The sequence below is a fragment of the Athene noctua genome, chromosome 15 (assembly GCF_965140245.1).
Source record: "Athene noctua chromosome 15, bAthNoc1.hap1.1, whole genome shotgun sequence".
NCBI lineage: Eukaryota > Metazoa > Chordata > Aves > Strigiformes > Strigidae > Athene > Athene noctua.
Window position 1 is genome coordinate 19,561,419 of NC_134051.1, and position 16,649 is coordinate 19,578,067.

The window sequence follows — 16,649 nt, forward strand, 5'->3', positions numbered from 1 at the left end:
ATAAACATCATGTAATGGCGTAAGGACTCCCCAGAACATCTTCAGGACAAATATATTTTATATAAGCAGCTGGTTTCATGCAACCTCAGCTAGCGTTGTGCTGCTCTTTACAGGATTGGATGAGTGGTGTTGTCTTTGGCTGTGTGGGCTTAAATGTGTTTCTAATGTGTGTGTCAAATAATTACCTGTTAAACAGACTGCCAATCTGGCTGAAGCCAATGCTTCCGAAGAAGATAAAATAAAAGCTATGATGACACAGTCTGGCCATGAATATGATCCAATCAAGTAAGTGTTAATAAGGTCAAATCTGTTCTTTGAAGATTATGAAAAAATTGTAGAGATGTTTAACAGGAGAGACACATCTGTACCTTTTTTTTTTTTTTTTTCTCCCCCCAAAAACCTTTTAGTTATATGAAGAAACCCTTGGGTCCACCTCCACCATCCTATACTTGCTTTCGTTGTGGAAAACCTGGCCACTATATAAAGAACTGCCCAACAAATGGGGTAAGATTGTGGGGGACATCTGGTATTGCTTAGTGTTTTGGGGTTTTTTTGCCTTAACAGTTACCTAACAAATATGTGAATGTTCATAATAAGAATTGTATCTCCGAGGGTGAAATACAGATGTTATATGGTAGTGTGGCAAAGCCCTTGAAGGGAAACCTGGAATTATGAATGTAAAACTACCTTTTTTTCTAGGTCATAGGCATTAAATAGAGATGTTTTTCTGTGAACTTTCATGTATATTGTGATACATTTCAATATTACTGGAAAATTTTCTCAGTTTTTAACTTTATGACAGTTCACAGTGTTCAGTATTTCATGTAAAAGAGGATGTTTCTGTTGGCCCCGTCTATTGAATGTTTTAATTACACAAGTCTCTGAGTATTCAACATTAGTCGTTGGATGTACACGCATGAGTTACGAATTCAACCTGCATATATAGATGGTGATTATAAGTTTCCCCAGTGACGGGTTCAGAGCACGAACTGAGCTCTTCCTCTGAATTGGCTTTGGAGGAGGAGCAGGTTTGTGCCTCTTCTCTGAGGGGATGGTGAGCTGAGGGATATTTCACCCTTAAGGAACATGAAGTTAAGCCGAAGAATGTCAGCTGAGTTCAGAACGCTGCTCGAGCCTTCAGAGCATCCTGGCTATGTTCATTAGGGAAGTAGGTCTTTAAGAGAGGATTAGAGGCTTTCGGTGCTTAAAATAATCATTGAAATCTCATTTTAAGTGTGGGTCTTGAGATACGTCTGCATCTCTTTTAACAGGACAAAAATTTTGAGTCTGTTCCCAGAATTAAAAAGAGCACAGGAATTCCAAGGAGTTTCATGATGGAGGTGAAGGATCCCAATACAAAGGGTGCTATGCTGACAAACACTGGAAAATATGCAATTCCAACTATCGATGCGTAAGTATGGAATTAAAGGGACTGACCAAAAAGTGAATGAGAGAAAACCTGCCTAAATGCATGAGTGGCAATGCAGCCAAGTTGGCCAGCATCTGTAATTACAGGATTAAAAACCTTAAGATCTGTGATGCTGTCTAGTGTTGAAACAGGGCGGCCCCCCTCTTCATACCCCTGGAAGTTGGTTAAACTTGCGGTGTGCAAAGAACCTTTATTGCTGCAAAACATTTCAGTAGTGTTTATCCTTGGCATCGTTCTTGTTGAAAGCTTGTTTTGCTTCTGGTTTATGTTTCAAAGGCTGCTTGCAAAATTTAGGAAATAGCTGTTGGACTGAGAATTTCCTCCCCCTCTGACTTCTATCAAATCCCATGTGTGAAACAGGCTGATATTTTCCTGTTGCTATAAACTAAGAAAATACTGTGTGTGCTGAGAACAGCGGCTGATTTAAAATGCACTTGGTAGCGCTTCTGGCTTTGTGTCCTGGATTTCCTTTTGTAGAAGCTGCAACATAGACTTCTTTCATTTTTAAAATGTAATTACTCAGAGACTGGCTTTATCCTGAGCCTGCAATTTACATTTACCCTCTGGCAAAGGAAGATGGGATTCATTTCATCTGATTTCTAGCTGTCAAAAAAATATTTTTCTAGCCTGAGCTAATTTCTTAGTTGATCCAATGAATGGGAGAGTTCTGCAGAAGGAAAATTGTTCTCTCCTCCCTCTTCTAGTGTTGTGGCTATAGAAAAGTAGTTTAAACTGAATGACTGTGTTTTAGAAGGCAGTGAGGAAAATTCCATCTATTATCTTTCTCTGATAAAATCCAAAGCTGGGAAAGATTTCCCTTTAGCCATCTTTAACTTTTTTCTTTTTCTTTCTCCACCCTGTTTTCCAGGGAAGCTTATGCTATAGGAAAGAAGGAAAAGCCTCCCTTTTTGCCAGAGGAGCCGTCCTCCTCTTCAGAAGAAGATGATCCTATTCCAGATGAGTTGTTATGTCTCATTTGTAAAGATATAATGACCGATGCAGTTGTTATTCCCTGCTGTGGAAACAGCTATTGCGACGAATGTAAGTGTCCCTATGTTTGTTAATTCAAACCATCAAATCTGGTCTTCTGAAAGCAGAAATAGGAGATAATGGAATTATTCCACCAGCTCTATTTAATACTTAAGTACACCCCAAATAGGAAAGGACTCTTCTCGTAGAAAGGGGAAAAAAAAAAAGGCAGAAAGCTTTTTTCTCTTTGTTATGTCTCAAGTTAAATCCTCTTTACGTGCAGAGGATTATGAGAAAAGTGCATAATTGTGCAGGTGATTACAGTAACAGTTATCAAATGCATTTAGTTTGTCCACAGCCCTTTCTTTCTTATAAAATTACATGTCCAGCTCTGGTGACTTCCTGTGGTCTGCAGCAGATGGCTAGTTGGGCATCTAATCCACATAGTTCTTCACAGGAGAGCTGGTTAGAACCTTCAGAACTCAAACCTGCTAATGGTTTTTTTAAAATGTGTTTTATTCACTAACCTTGAGTTTGGCGACTTCTCACCGTACTAAATCGCGGAAAAAAAGACTAGTTGAAACATCAAGACACAGCCTGTTCTACACCTTTAAATGTTACAGTAGTGAAATATCAAAACTGTGTCGTTATTTGCTGCATACTAGAAATTTTTTACACTGTTGAACCTTTATAGCTTCACACTCTCTATTCAAGACCATACTCACCCGATAATCATCTCCATGTTTTTATAATTGATGAGAACCCCAAAAAATTCCTTAGTTTGGCTAAAAACTGTTGATGTGTCTAATTATTCACAGGTATTAGAACAGCATTACTGGAGTCAGAGGAACATACATGCCCAACATGTCATCAGACAGATGTTTCTCCTGATGCTTTAATTGCCAACAAGTTCCTACGCCAGGTAACATGATTACTTCTACGTAAACTGTGTGTAAGAAAAGTCTATTTTTTAAAAGCTGAACAGGAAGAAAATACTAATTTACATCTCCTTTAGTGAGGGTGAATTGTAGAAGGCCAAGTTTACTTTTCAAACACATTATCTATTGTCACAGAAGCTTTATAACGCTGTAGGGACAATCTGGCAAATTCAGGTCATGCTTTTGTTTAACATGATGGCCCCGCTTTCGGATTCGGTGGTAGCACTGAAGTACTTTAAATGCAGGTGCTCTGAGTTACCCGTCATTGCTATCGGTGTGATGTGCTCATAGCATGTTGGTTTATTTGGGGATTAATAGCATTTACAGGAATAGACAAGCAGTGCTGCTCCGTGGAGGCTTTTGTTCGTGTATCTACTGAAGTTTCGTAGTACATTTTTGTAAATATTTTTCTCCCCCTAGGCTGTGAACAACTTCAAAAATGAAACTGGCTACACAAAAAGGCTCCGTAAGCAGATTCAGCAGCAACAGCAGCAGCAGCCGCCGCCGCCGCCGCCTCCGCCGCCCCTGATGAGACAAACAATAACTCGGAACCTGCAGCCTCTGCTCCGGCCGGCCATCGCCCGGCAGCAGGATCCCCTGATGATCCCGCTGGCTTCTCTGGCTTCTCGTTCTGCTGCTGCCTTGTCATCGCTGGCCCCTGGGCAGTCACCTGTGGCAGCTGGGCTGCCCGTAAACCCGTCTTCTGTCGTCGTCTCTGATCTCCCTCCAGCAGTGTCCCTGTCTCTCCGTGGTGAAAAGCCAGATGGGCCTTTTCGGTAAGTGAATCTGCAGATCACCGTGAGCGTAACAGACACCAAAATGCTAAAGGTAGATTATTCTTCTTGAGCTTCTCAGCTAGCAGTTTATGTATCATTAGTGACATTTCCAGATAATTGTGCAAGTTCTGGGTTTTATTTTTACTTTGAGGACACTTTGATAAGTTGGAAGTGTGCCTCATGCAAGAATTTTCTCAGAAATATTTCTTGTTTGGTTCCCTTATCCGCATTCAGTACAGGTTTCCCCTGAAAGAAGAACCTTTTTTTTCCCAGGAGCCTTTCGACCTTAAGCAACTAACAACTCCTAAATTAACCATTTAGTTATGTCAAACCTTCTTGAGTGCATTAATTTCTCTCTAGCGCTGAGGAAATAATATTTTCATGAAAAGTGTAAAAGCACAGTTGTAGGTAAAATGGACCAGGTGTTTTCACATCACTTTTTTCTATGCTGTTTCTGTCACCAGTATTATGGTAAGTCAGAGTCACAATACAGGGTGCAGTCCGTGATGCATAATAAACATTGAAACACTGCGGATGTGAAGTATTTACAAACATGAAAGTCTCAAAGTTTGCAACCCAGTGAAGTCATATGAAATTACATTTAAAATCTGTGCTGTTGTTTAGTACAGATTTTAGTAAGCAGTATTGTTCACACCCTTTCAACTTTACGCCTTGAATGCAAAGAGCCACTGCCCAGAGGCTGCCAGGCACAGCTGTACCGTGGGTACGAATTCAGAAGAATCTCTAAGGCAGCCCCTGAACTAGCACAGAAACATCTCTGATCAAAATAGATTTTCAGTTCTTGCATCTTCCAGAACTGAGATGCAGCGTGTAGGTTATACGTGCCCCAATCCTTTCACGTGCAGCTAGATTAATACTTCTTTTCCAGTGGGCTTGCTCTTTAAATGCCCCTAGTCCAGACTGACTTCTCCTAGTGCTTCATTTAGAATCAGCCAACTTCACCTTTGTCAATCTGGTGGAGATTTATTTTTATTATTTTTTCCATTTATAACTTGGACTTTATATTTCAAGTAACATTTCAAAACAATGTTTGCATAATAAAAAAATTGTTTTTTTCTTGTAGTGATGCCGATGCTGTTATACCTCCTGCTGCTCTGGTGACTGCCGCTGAACTTTCTAAATCTTCCTCTCTGTCAATCAGCAGTTTGTTGGAAGAGAAGGTAAATTTTATTTCAACACGGGCAGTGATTCTTATATTTTAGTAGAGCTTATTTTCTAACTGCTTGCATCTGTTCACAAGGGCTATCAGGTTCCTGTACTAAGACAACCAGCATTGCCAAGTCTTCTGGGCCCTCAAGGACAATCAATACCCACAACGGGTAAGTAACTGTAACTTTAGAATAGAATTTCTTCTAAAAAACGATCTTCAGGTAAACTGAATTTTTTTTTTTCTTCTGCCCACTCCAAAAGGTCATCCAATGAGAGCCAGTACCATTCGCTCAGCAGGTGGCAGACCAGGCTGGGAACTGTAAGTATCCTACAGAAATTCAGTATGTTACTGCTTGTAACCTGTTCAGTCAGGCTGTAACACATAACTTAGACAACAGCCTATTTGTGATGAAAAAAGTATGCGTGGATAGTTGTGGAGAATAAAAGTTGTAATTAATTTCTAAATGGCTTAGTTTGAATTAGCTTTAACAAAAGGGATCTGTGCTTGCAGTAGAATTATTTAAAATAAGACTCCAGTACATAATTGAAAAGAGGGCTCTGAAAAATGAATGCTTTTTGAGGAAACCACAATTACATACAAAAATTAAATATAATTAAAAGATCAGGTGGAAAGACACCCTTTTGATTACTGGCTGAATAGGGCTAAAGAAATTGATTTCCCAATAGAAATCAGTCTCCAGCATTCTTTAACAACTTGGTTGGTACTGATAGAGCAAATTATTGGAAAAGTCAACGCTGTTAACTCTATGACAATTTTTAATTTCCTCAAACAGCCAAGCTACTTTCTCTCAGTGGGGGAGAGAGGAGTCTGTTTTATTTATTATCGCAGTGTCAAGTTAGTCCTTCATTTTGGTGTTTATTTGTTACAGATAGATTGTAAGGGTGCATTGCGTTTATAAAATCTTAATGATAAATCAAAAACCGGGATCCATCCCACAGATGATATAAAATCTCAAATTCAGTGAGGAAGAAAATTAACAGTCTGGGGACAAGAACAGACCGAATACACCATCACGAGGCAGTGACATAGGAAGGGTTTGTGGGAGAAGTTAGAAGACGTTTGAGAGGAGATGAGTTCATCTCTGAGGGGTACTTTGAGGATCAGGTGTGTGAAGCATGAAGCGTGTCAGGGGGCGGCAGGGGAGCGGTGGGCACTCGGCACGTGGAGGTGGGAGCCTCTTGGGCGTGGGCAGCCTCTGTCCACAGGCACGAAGCTGAGTATAGGGAGAGAAGGCGGAGGGGGCTGCTGGGGGTGAGGGTCAGGAAGTGAATGTAGCCTCGAGAGAAAACAAAAACGCTCAAGTTGAGAACAAGGGGTGCTCGGCACCATGCTCCTGCTTCATTCGCTTTCCTCTTTAAAGTCGGGGCAGAGCGTAACACACGGTGACACGTGTTTCTGGGTTTCTCCAGCACAAACCGAGGACGCCCGCACAGTGACCGCGCCCAGAGGACTCAGGCCCCAACACTACCAGCATCGACCCCGGTCTTTGTGCCTGTGCCTCCACCTCCCCTGTATCCTCCTCCACCCCACGCGCTTCCTCTTCCGCCGGGGGTACCACCACCTCAGTTTCCTCCTCAGTTCCCACCTGGTCAGCCTCCATCTGCTGGGTACACTGTCCCCCCTCCCGGATACCCCCCAGCTCCTGCAAACATGTCATCAGCTTGGGTACCGGCAGCAGTACCAGCGGCTCACTCAAACACCATCCCAACGACACAAGCACCTCCCTTATCTAGGGAGGAGTTTTACAGAGAGCAGCGGAGACTTAAAGAGGAGTAAGTATTTGGCTCAATGAAGTTGCCTTGTTTTTCATTTTTTGTATTTCGGTAGCGTATCGGACTGCAGTTACACTAAAGTGCATCTGACATAAGCAAAAATGACGTAGTTTTTTTTTTTTTTCAATATAGTTTTTCACTGCAGATGGTAAACATGCAAAACTAAAACAAGACAAATGTAATTCTAAAACTTTCCCTAAAACTTGTAGGAATTCTAAACTGTTTTTGCTTAAATAGGATGTTCACCTTTTGCATTTGCATGCAGTATACATTTCTCATATTGGCCATGTTTTGTTTCTTGATGTCTTTTTGTAATAAAGGTCAAACTATAATTGTAATAAAGGTCAAACTTATTTTAACAGGGAAAAGAAAAAGTCCAAACTTGATGAGTTTACAAATGATTTTGCTAAGGAATTGATGGAATATAAAAAGATTCAAAAGGAGCGTAGGCGTTCGTTTTCCAGGTAACTGCTTTACATGTCCGTAATGGAGAAGCAGATTGTCTAGAAGAATCAGGAGGAGTTCCACTCCACCTCTCTATTGTTAGAGGGATTGGATGATTCAAGGGATTAGTGTGAGAGGAGTTCCATATGTAGGTTACTAGCTCAAATATGGCAGAGATTACAGTTGACTGATAGTGATAATTTGGCAGCAGTTGCTAAGGAGCAGGTGTCTCTTACTAAAGCTTCTCTGCAGTGACATCCTTCACCTCCTGACAGCCTGAGGAGGATAGAACCTGAATAGGTGTAGTTGCTGGATTTGCTGTGTCTCCCTATTCTGAGTGTAACCATTACCTCAGAGCACTTCGGAGGAGATGTGGGAGAGAAATTGTCTTCATTTCCTCTTGTTTATCTCATGTGGATACATGGAGAGATTTTTAACCTGGACTGCAGACTGGTGGCTTTTTGCTAGTATTTTGTTGACATTGTTAAATTTTTCTTAGGAATTAAAAGATCAGACTTGTTTTTAAGGAAATCTTAAATTGGTGGAAGACTTTGAGAAGGAGGCATGATGCTAATGAATGTATGCAGAATAATGTGAAACGGTTCTTTAAAACAAATAATAAAAGAAAAACTTGTGAAGAAAAAATGCAGGGCAGCTGATGTTTTCTGTCTCCACAAATCACTTGGGCAGGAGTCTGAATAGCTCGCTATTAGTGACGCTGTCAGTGTATTTCCCAGAGTAATGGCATTGAGTCATATTGCAAGAGGCTGACTTAAGAAGCTTTTAGATACGATTTTCCTTGAAATGTGGTCACTAGCCTTGGTTAGAGCTAGAGGTATGTGCAAAACTTAGCTAGGGCATCTGGCTAGAAGTGTCGATTAAATAGTCCTGTACGTAAGGTTGCAGTACAAGTATTTTGCATTCTGTACAAATTGCCAGATACGTAGTGAAGTTAAATAGACTAAGCTGGCTTTCTGAAAGTGAGCTTTACTGTCTTCAGGCTAAATCGTGTTTTCTTGTTGTTTGATACTGCGCTGTAGCCATTAAGACTTGCTCTTTTTGCATCGTACTGCAACAAAAATGATTTGCACTGCATGTAGTTGCTGAGTAGTGAAAAATGTGCGTGTTCACGTACCAGTAGAGGCCAGTGTACACCACCTTAAATCAATCAATAGCTGTGGTAGCTCATGTGGTGGAAGTGAGTGGAAATAGACTTACCCTTCCTGTATGTTTTACACTAACAAAGCAGCAGCTGTTCTGTCTTGTAAGCAGAAACTTTTACATGTTATCAAGTTCTTCAATTTGCAGTAGCATTATGTCAGCAGCTGAAAGAAGCTTTGACATAAGCATATGGAGAGGAAAAAAAACCCAAACCAAATTTGGGAGGAAAAAAATTGGGGAGAGTGACTGTTTTGAATTAACTTCATTTATTTTTTTGTGTTGTTTTTTTTTTTTTTTTTCTTTTAAGGTCCAAGTCTCCCTATAGTGCTTCATCTTACTCTAGAAGTTCGTATACCTACTCCAAGTCAAGATCAGGTTCTTCCCGCTCTCGCTCCTATTCTCGATCGTTTAGTCGTTCCCATTCTCGTTCCTACTCACGGTCACCGCCATATCCCAGAAGAGGCAAAGGGAAGAGTCGTAACTATCGTTCTAGGTCGAGGTCACATGGTTATCACCGATCGAGGTCAAGGTCACCCCCATACAGAAGATACCATTCACGGTCAAGGTCTCCAGTATTCAGAGGCCAGTCTCCCACTAAACGGACTATACCTCAAGGGGAAGGAGAAAGGGAGTATTTTAACAGATACAGAGAAGTTCCACCCTATGACATGAAAGCTTACTACGGCAGATCTGTTGACTTTAGAGATCCCTTTGAGAAGGAAAGATACAGAGAATGGGAGAGGAACTATAGGGAATGGTATGAGAAGTTTTACAAGGGCTATGCTGTTGGCACTCAGCCTCGACCTCCAGTAAGCAGAGAGAACTTTTCTCCAGATAGGTTTGGTCCACCTGGGACCAGACGAGAGAATTCACCATACGCTCGAGGACGTAGGGAGGATTATCCCGGTGGGCAGAGCCACAGAAACCGTAATATAGCTGGAAGTTACCCTGAAAAACCTTCTGGAAGAGAGAGCCATGGCATCAAAGATCCTACAAAATCAAAAGAGAAGGAGGTGGAAAATCCCCTGGGAGATGGCAAAGGAAATAAACACAAAAAGCACCGGAAGAGAAGGAAAGGGGATGAGAACGAAGGATTTCCCAACGCTGAGTTGCTAGAAGGTGTGAGAAAACCAAGAGAGCCGGTTACAGCTGAAGATGTTAAAACAGACTCTCTGTTCATGGTCCCCAGCAGAGATGACGCCACCCCTGTGAGAGATGAGCCTATGGAAGCAGATTCCATTGCTTTCAAACCTGTGTCTGAAAAGGAGAAAAAGGAGAAGGATAAGCCAAAAGCAAAAACTGACAAGACCAAGCGGAAAGTAGAAGCGGCTGTTCCTGCTAAGAAAGACAATACTATAAAACCAGCTAAAGCTTCCCAAGAAAAGGGGGACACCGACCGTGAAAAATCTCCTCGAACGGAACCTCCTGTGAAAAAAGTGAAGGAGGAGTTGCCAAAGACAGACAGCGTTAAAACGTCTTCCTCTCAAAAGGATGAGAAGGCTCTTGGTACCCCACGGAAGGTTCACCCAAAAGTGACGAAAGATCACCCAGAAACCAGACCAGCCAAGGAGGAGAAGGCCAAGAAAGACCATCCAAAAGAAACCAAGTCGGAGAAGCCCTCCAACAAAGAGGACAAGTCAAAAAAACCTGCTGAAAAAAGCAAACCTTCTGATGCAAAACCGGAAAAGAGAAAAAGAAAAGCAGATGAAAAGGTTGATAAAGAACACGAAGCCACTTCAGTAAAAGCCTCTAAACCAGAAACTGCTGAATCAAAAACATCGCCGAAGGGAAAGGCTGAGCCTGATGGTGAGAAAGGAGAGCGAACTCCGGAAAAGGATAAATCTGCTTTTCTTAACAACCCCGCAAAAAAAATTAAACTTAACCGAGAAACTGGCAAGAAGATTGTGAGTGGAGAAAATGTGCCACCTGCAAAAGAACCTGTTGAGAAACCTGAGCCGAGCAGCAGCAAAGTTAAACAAGAAAAAACGAAGGGAAAAGTGAGAAGAAAAGTAACAGCAGCTGATGGATCTAGTTCGACTCTCGTAGATTACACCAGGTACCTCAGAGTTTTATTTCCTGTTCTTTCTTCACACCCTCCCCAGTGAAAAATTCTTTATGGTGCCTAACGAACAGTGAAATCTGTGCTAAATGAGTGAATAATCTGTGATCTTTTCTGTTAAACTGTACTTGGATCAAAATCGGATTTTGTTAAAGAAAACAAGCAGTCTGTACTGCACAGAAAGCTGTTAAGGTTACTTCATTGGTGACGTGTTGTTTGACCCTTACTTCTGGGGCCTTTTTCCCCAATTCTTACTCTGAGGTGTCCCCTCTGTCTTCCTTCAAATCCAGCTCCCTGCCAAAGGCAAGAGCAACAGTCCTGTCTGCACAAGGTGATTTTGTCAGTGTGACATGAAATGATCCCTTGCAGAAACAGCAGCTTGTGCTGACTCTGCCTCTGAGCGCAGTGCCGTGTTGACACAGCGACGCTGCTTCCAGCTCAGTGCCAGCTTTTTCTGGCACTTACTTTGGAGGTCTGTCTTCTGTATTGTGTGACGTGGGGGGAAAAAAAAGTGGTCTAGTGTGGAGCTGTTATTTACGTTTGAGTGTGTAAAGAAGCAGGACTAAGCAAACTCAAAACATTTAAGATACTACTGGAGACTTAAGATAGTGTCCTGATATTCTAAAGTTATTTAAAACGTAGCTGTTTCTAGAGAAAAACCCTGGTTCGTGAGGGTAAAACTTTGCTTGTATATACCTCTTTGCTTGCTTACATGTTGAATCAGGGCTGTATATCTGATTTATCTGCCATTGTTAGAAATAGGACATGAAGGAATTACCAGATCAGACAGTCCCCAATCTGATAATCTTGTGTCTTTGTTCATTAAATGTATAGTAGCAAGATACTAAATTAATTGATTGCTCATAATCTTAGCTAGTGGACTCATCTCATCCTTTCTCATGTCTGTTCCCTTAATGGAACATCTTTTGAAAAACGCTGCAGATTTAGAATTGAAACAAAAGCCATTTTATAAAATGTTACAGAAGATGGCGGTGCGTGTATGACACCCATTACTAATGTCTGCTTCTTTCCTCTTAGCACTAGTTCTACTGGAGGAAGCCCCGTTAGAAAGACTGAAGAAAAGCCAGATACAAAACGAACTGTCATTAAGACCATGGAGGAATATAATAATGATATAACAGCCCCTGCTGAAGATGTCATTATTATGATCCAGGTCCCTCAGTCAAAGTGGGATAAAGATGACTTTGAGTCTGAAGAGGAAGACATTAAATCTACCCAGGTGCCTGCAAATGTAGGGAAACCTGCTAGTGTTATAAAAAATGTGAGTGCTAAGCCACCAAACCCTGTAAAACACAATGAAAAAGAGACAGAGCCTTTGGAGAAAACACAGAAAACTACAAAAGAGGCAAGTTATGAAAGCTCCCAGCATGATGCAAAAAGTTCAAAAAGTTCCGTGTCGAATGAGAAAGGAAAAACCAAAGACCGGGATCATTCTTTGTCAGACAAGGACTCTTCTGAGAAGAGAAAGAGCAGTGTTCAGCCAGAAAAAGACCACTCGGAACGTGCAACTGAGCAAGGAAATGGAAAAAATATTTCTCAATCTTCCAAAGACAGCAGATCTTCAGAGAAACATGATACTGGCCGTGGATCCACTGCTAAAGACTTTACTCCAAACCGAGACAAAAAGTCTGACCACGATGGCAACAGAGATCATTCTAGTTCCAAGCGTAGAGACGAAAAGAGCGAATTAGCAAGGAGAAAAGACTCCCCCTCTCGAAACAGAGAGTCTGCATCAGCACAGAAAAGTAAGCCGCGAGACGAACGGGCGGAGCCGTCCAAAAAGGGCGCGGGAGATGCCAAAAGGAGCAGCTACAGCCCTCCGCGTGAGCGGAAGCAGTCGGATCACAAAGCCGCTCACGATTCCAAGCGCACGTTGGAGGAACACAAGCCTCCAGATAAAAATTCAGGAAAAGAGAAAGAGAAGCACGTTCCAGAAGTAAAGAGCAATAAAGAGAAAGAGCCAGGCAGTAATAAACCACCTTCAAAACAAGAGTCGCCAGATGTGAAAAATGAGAAGGAGAACATGACTGGACAAAACGATAAAAGCGCCGTCAAGCCCAAGCCTCAGGTAAGCAGCTCCTCGCGGCTCTCCTCCGACCTGACTCGAGAGACTGATGAGGCTGCGTTTGTACCAGACTACAACGAGAGTGACAGTGAGAGTAATGTCTCTGCAAAAGAGGAGGAAGCTGCGGGAAAGAATCCTAAAGAGCCGAAAGAAAAGGCTGTTGATAAGGTGAAGGAGGATGTGGCAGCACCTGCCCCAGCCGAGCAGCCCGAGGCAAGCCGGAGTCAGAGTCAGAGCAGTCCCAGCGTCAGCCGCAGCCGCAGCCAGAGCCCCTCCGAGAGCCAGACTCGAAGCCACAGCAGCAGTGCCAGCTCAGGAGAGAGTCAAGACAGCAAGAAAAAGAAAAAGAAGAAAGAGAAGAAGAAGCACAAGAAGCATAAGAAACACAAGAAGCATAAGAAACACATTGGAAACGAAACGGAATTGGAAAAGAGCCAAAAACACAAACACAAGAAGAAAAAATCGAAGAAGAGCAAGGATAAAGAGAAAGATGACCAAAAAGTGAAATCTGTCACTACATAGAACGACAGATAATAAAAAATGACTTAATTCCTAAGTCATCTGTATTAAATTTTGTTAAAATGTAAACGAATTCAAGCGTTGTAAATAATGACATGAAAGACCCTGTGCTGCACTTAAAATATTGCTGCTTGATTATTTGATTTTTACATCAGAGCTTTATAAAAGTGAACATTTTGTACAGAATTGTGAGTTGTGACCATGTAACATGAAAGGTTTTGCTGGGGCATCTTATTTTTAACCACCGTTAATTAGTTTGGGTGGAGTTTACTGTACTGTGAAAATTTTCACATTCGAATTTTTTTTTTTTTTTAATTGCCTGGCAGAAGAAGCTGGTATCAGTTATAAAATATCAGCAGAATGATTTGCAGAATACATTACAGCCCTGTTATGTCACTTTTTGATTACAATAAAAAGTTTTCAGTAAACTATCCCATGTGATGAGATTTCCACTGATAGCTGAACATCAGCAGAGAAAAGCCCAGCGACAGGAAAAAGCTGCCCGTAAACGCTTGTGGTGGCTGATACACCAAATGTAACGTCAGTGGGTTGAATTTGGAAAAGACTGGTAGGACTTGAGATCCTTCGAACTTGGTGCAGTGTGGGGAGGTACTGCCAGGAGGTGCCCTTTTTTCTTGTGCCAAGTAGGCTTGTTTTTCTATCGTAAAAGGTAGTAGATGGCCCCAAAAATGCAGCCGCTGTTAACAGCTGGGGCTGGCTGTTTTAAAAGGAGGTTACGTTGTAGGCTGTCGCATCGCAGCGTTGTTCCAGTGTGCTTAGAAAGGTGCTGTCACTTCACACGGAAAGATGCCCTGTAATCTGTATTTTCTCTCAACAGTGCCGATCACCGAGATCTCTGTGGTTTTTTAAATAGAAGCTGATACAGAACTAACCCTTCCGTGAAACGTGGGGTTCAGCAGATGAGTCTGGCAGAAGAAGAAAGCCCACTAGAAAGGCGGCCTTCTGCTTGGAACAGTGACAGGAAAGCTAAAAAAATGTAAATTTAATTAGCTCGATAACTTTTAAGACATGTAATTTAAAAAAAAAAAAAAAAAAAAGCGGCAGCGGTGGATGTTGCTCGACTGTCGGAAAGGGCGGTGAGAAATACTCCTTGTTGTGTGTGAAGGGCCTGACGGGTGACTGCAGCGGTGCCTGGCCCAGGGCTTTGCCCCCGGAGTTCTGTTTGCGAGTGCGATCAATTAAAGCAGCATTTCAGGGCTTCCTGCTTGCAGAGACTATTTTGTTCAACAAGTGTCACTGTTTATAGGTGCTGTTACGGGGGTATTGAGCAGTACGGAAATAGTGAAATAATAATTCGTCTTGCTTTTCAGCGGGGGTGACGATCGTATCTGAACTCCAGGGTTAGACTGAGCGTCCCGCGCTGCCGTGGCCGAAAGGACAAACCGGGATTAGCACTGGCTCTCCCTTCCAGTGCCCTGTGCCTTGTCACGTCAGAGCATTCCTGGTGGATTCCGGTGGTTTCTGCACAAAGTGAAGCAGGGTTTACAGTTAAGCCACTCACATTTTTTACTTCCTAGAATCAAAGAGCGCGTGTCGGGAATGGTGCTTAAACGCCCGCCTGGCGTTTCCGCTGCGGGGGGAGCTGGTCGTGCCGGAGCCCGGGGCTCGCCTTCGCCCGGGCTGTGCCCCTCGGGGTGAGGCTGTGCAAAACTGGAGATTTGCACCGTTCTCTGTGAGCTTCGGCCTAATGAAGTACAGGAAACGTAGCACTCGGTGACGCGGGATTCTCGCTCGAGTTGGAATGTGTAAGTATGCTTTATTATCAGGGGTCAGAGTATTAGTAGACTTACATGGAAGCGCAAATTTGGAAGTTTCCTTATGGAATAGCTCTGTCAAAACAGGCAAAATGTATATTTTTATATAACCTTGTGCTGAAAAATCTGTAGTTGATGCCTGTCTTAATGCTCAGTTAACCCCCACTGTCTCGAGCGCTATAGCAGTGTTACTGGTGATGTCTCGGTCTCCTGTGACCGTAGTTTACGCTGCACGTGGACTTCACGATTATTTTTTTTGCAAGTTTTCTGAGCTGAAAACGCCTGCGCAGGCCTGGATTAGGTGATTTTTGCTTAGTCACGTTTAGAAGTTGTCTGAATTTCTGCAGCTTTGCAGGGCAAAGCACATCCCGACTGTTGTTGGGACATAAGAAACAGATGTTGTCTCTGTGACTAAATTTTGTATGTTCCTTCTGGAGCAAGCTGGGCGCCCGCTGAAGGTGAGCGTGGTCGGTGCCCGTGTCCCTGCGGGAACCCGCGGCTGAGGGTGCCTGGCTGCTTGGAGCGTGTGAGAGGCGGCAGCTCTTGAGCTGGAAAAGCTTCGGGCAGGAAAGGCGGCGGTTTGGGAATCTAAAGGGAAATGACCAAACAGAAAACTGCCCCAGAGTGGGCGACAGGCGCGTCGGATGTCATCCGCACCGTGGAGAAAGAGGAGGGCGTAAGGTGCAGGGTCATGTCATGCAGGGGTAGAGGCAAAATTAACAAATGTAGGACACCAATTGAATTTTAGTTAGAACCCCTGAAAATAGTTTTGTGTTTTAAAAGTGAAGGCCAGGAAGGATTGGCTTACATCCACTGGTTAATGAGAGGAAATAGGGGTTGAAACAGCAGTGGCAAAGACGCTTTGGCTTAGTCTTCACCAGGCAAGGCCGATAGTCACCAGCTTCAGGGAAATTTAGTAAAATACCAGGATCATGGGCTGAAGAAAAGAGTATGTTAATGTTCAGATAAAACTTCTCCTGGGATGGTAAGGGCATGAGCCCAAGGGCTGCCTGGAAACTGAGGGGTGGTGTTCCATCTCGGACGGCTGAAGAGCAGCAAACCTTGTACCGGCCTCAAAGGGGAAAAGAATTGGAATGTATTTACCTATTTGTTGTGATATCAATCTGAATTTGGCTGGATATTTTATACCTGTATGTAGCGAGGGTGCCAGTGGTTTATCTGATGCCCTGTAGTGGTTGGGCTTGCCCAGGCCGTTGGGGTCTGGAGCTCGTGCCCCCAGCCTGGAGCCGCGCGGCCCCTCGCCGCGTCGTGGGGCTGGGGCGGGCCCAGGGGCGGGGGCGCTGAACCCCAGGGGTGGGGGTGCTGAGCCCCAGGGGCTGGGGTGCTGAGCCCCAAGCGCTGGACAGAGGCTGCGGGTGGCCGAGGGCTGGCGGCGGCTGCGGAGCCTCAAGAATCGGGGGGAGCTCAGCCCGGCGCGGAGGGGGTCTGTGAGCTGAGGGGGTATCCGAAGGACCAGAGGAAGGTTGTTCTCTGTCGGGTCTCAGAGTCCTGTGACCTGCAGAGGTTGA

At 43.3% G+C, this 16,649-nt stretch overlaps 1 protein-coding gene across 4 annotated transcripts in view; it reads left to right on the forward strand.

Annotated features, from left to right (window-relative positions):
* The window catches only part of RBBP6 (RB binding protein 6, ubiquitin ligase), a 32,074-nt gene extending 17,342 nt beyond the window's left edge, over nt 1-14,732 (forward strand). For 2 of the 4 annotated variants that reach the window (XM_074919660.1, XM_074919661.1), the window contains 13 exons: nt 197-285; nt 408-504; nt 1,272-1,411; nt 2,298-2,470; nt 3,217-3,320; nt 3,757-4,112; nt 5,197-5,293; nt 5,374-5,452; nt 5,544-5,601; nt 6,714-7,076; nt 7,439-7,540; nt 8,989-10,737; nt 11,779-14,732. In XM_074919660.1, the coding sequence (XP_074775761.1) occupies nt 197-285; nt 408-504; nt 1,272-1,411; nt 2,298-2,470; nt 3,217-3,320; nt 3,757-4,112; nt 5,197-5,293; nt 5,374-5,452; nt 5,544-5,601; nt 6,714-7,076; nt 7,439-7,540; nt 8,989-10,737; nt 11,779-13,348 (4,977 nt within the window). In that variant the 3' untranslated portion in view covers nt 13,349-14,732. The remainder of the gene's footprint in view (nt 1-196; nt 286-407; nt 505-1,271; nt 1,412-2,297; nt 2,471-3,216; nt 3,321-3,756; nt 4,113-5,196; nt 5,294-5,373; nt 5,453-5,543; nt 5,602-6,713; nt 7,077-7,438; nt 7,541-8,988; nt 10,738-11,778) is intronic. The other 2 variants (XM_074919662.1, XM_074919663.1) reach the window with 1 other exon arrangement.
* The last annotated feature ends 1,917 nt before the right edge of the window (nt 14,733-16,649 follow it).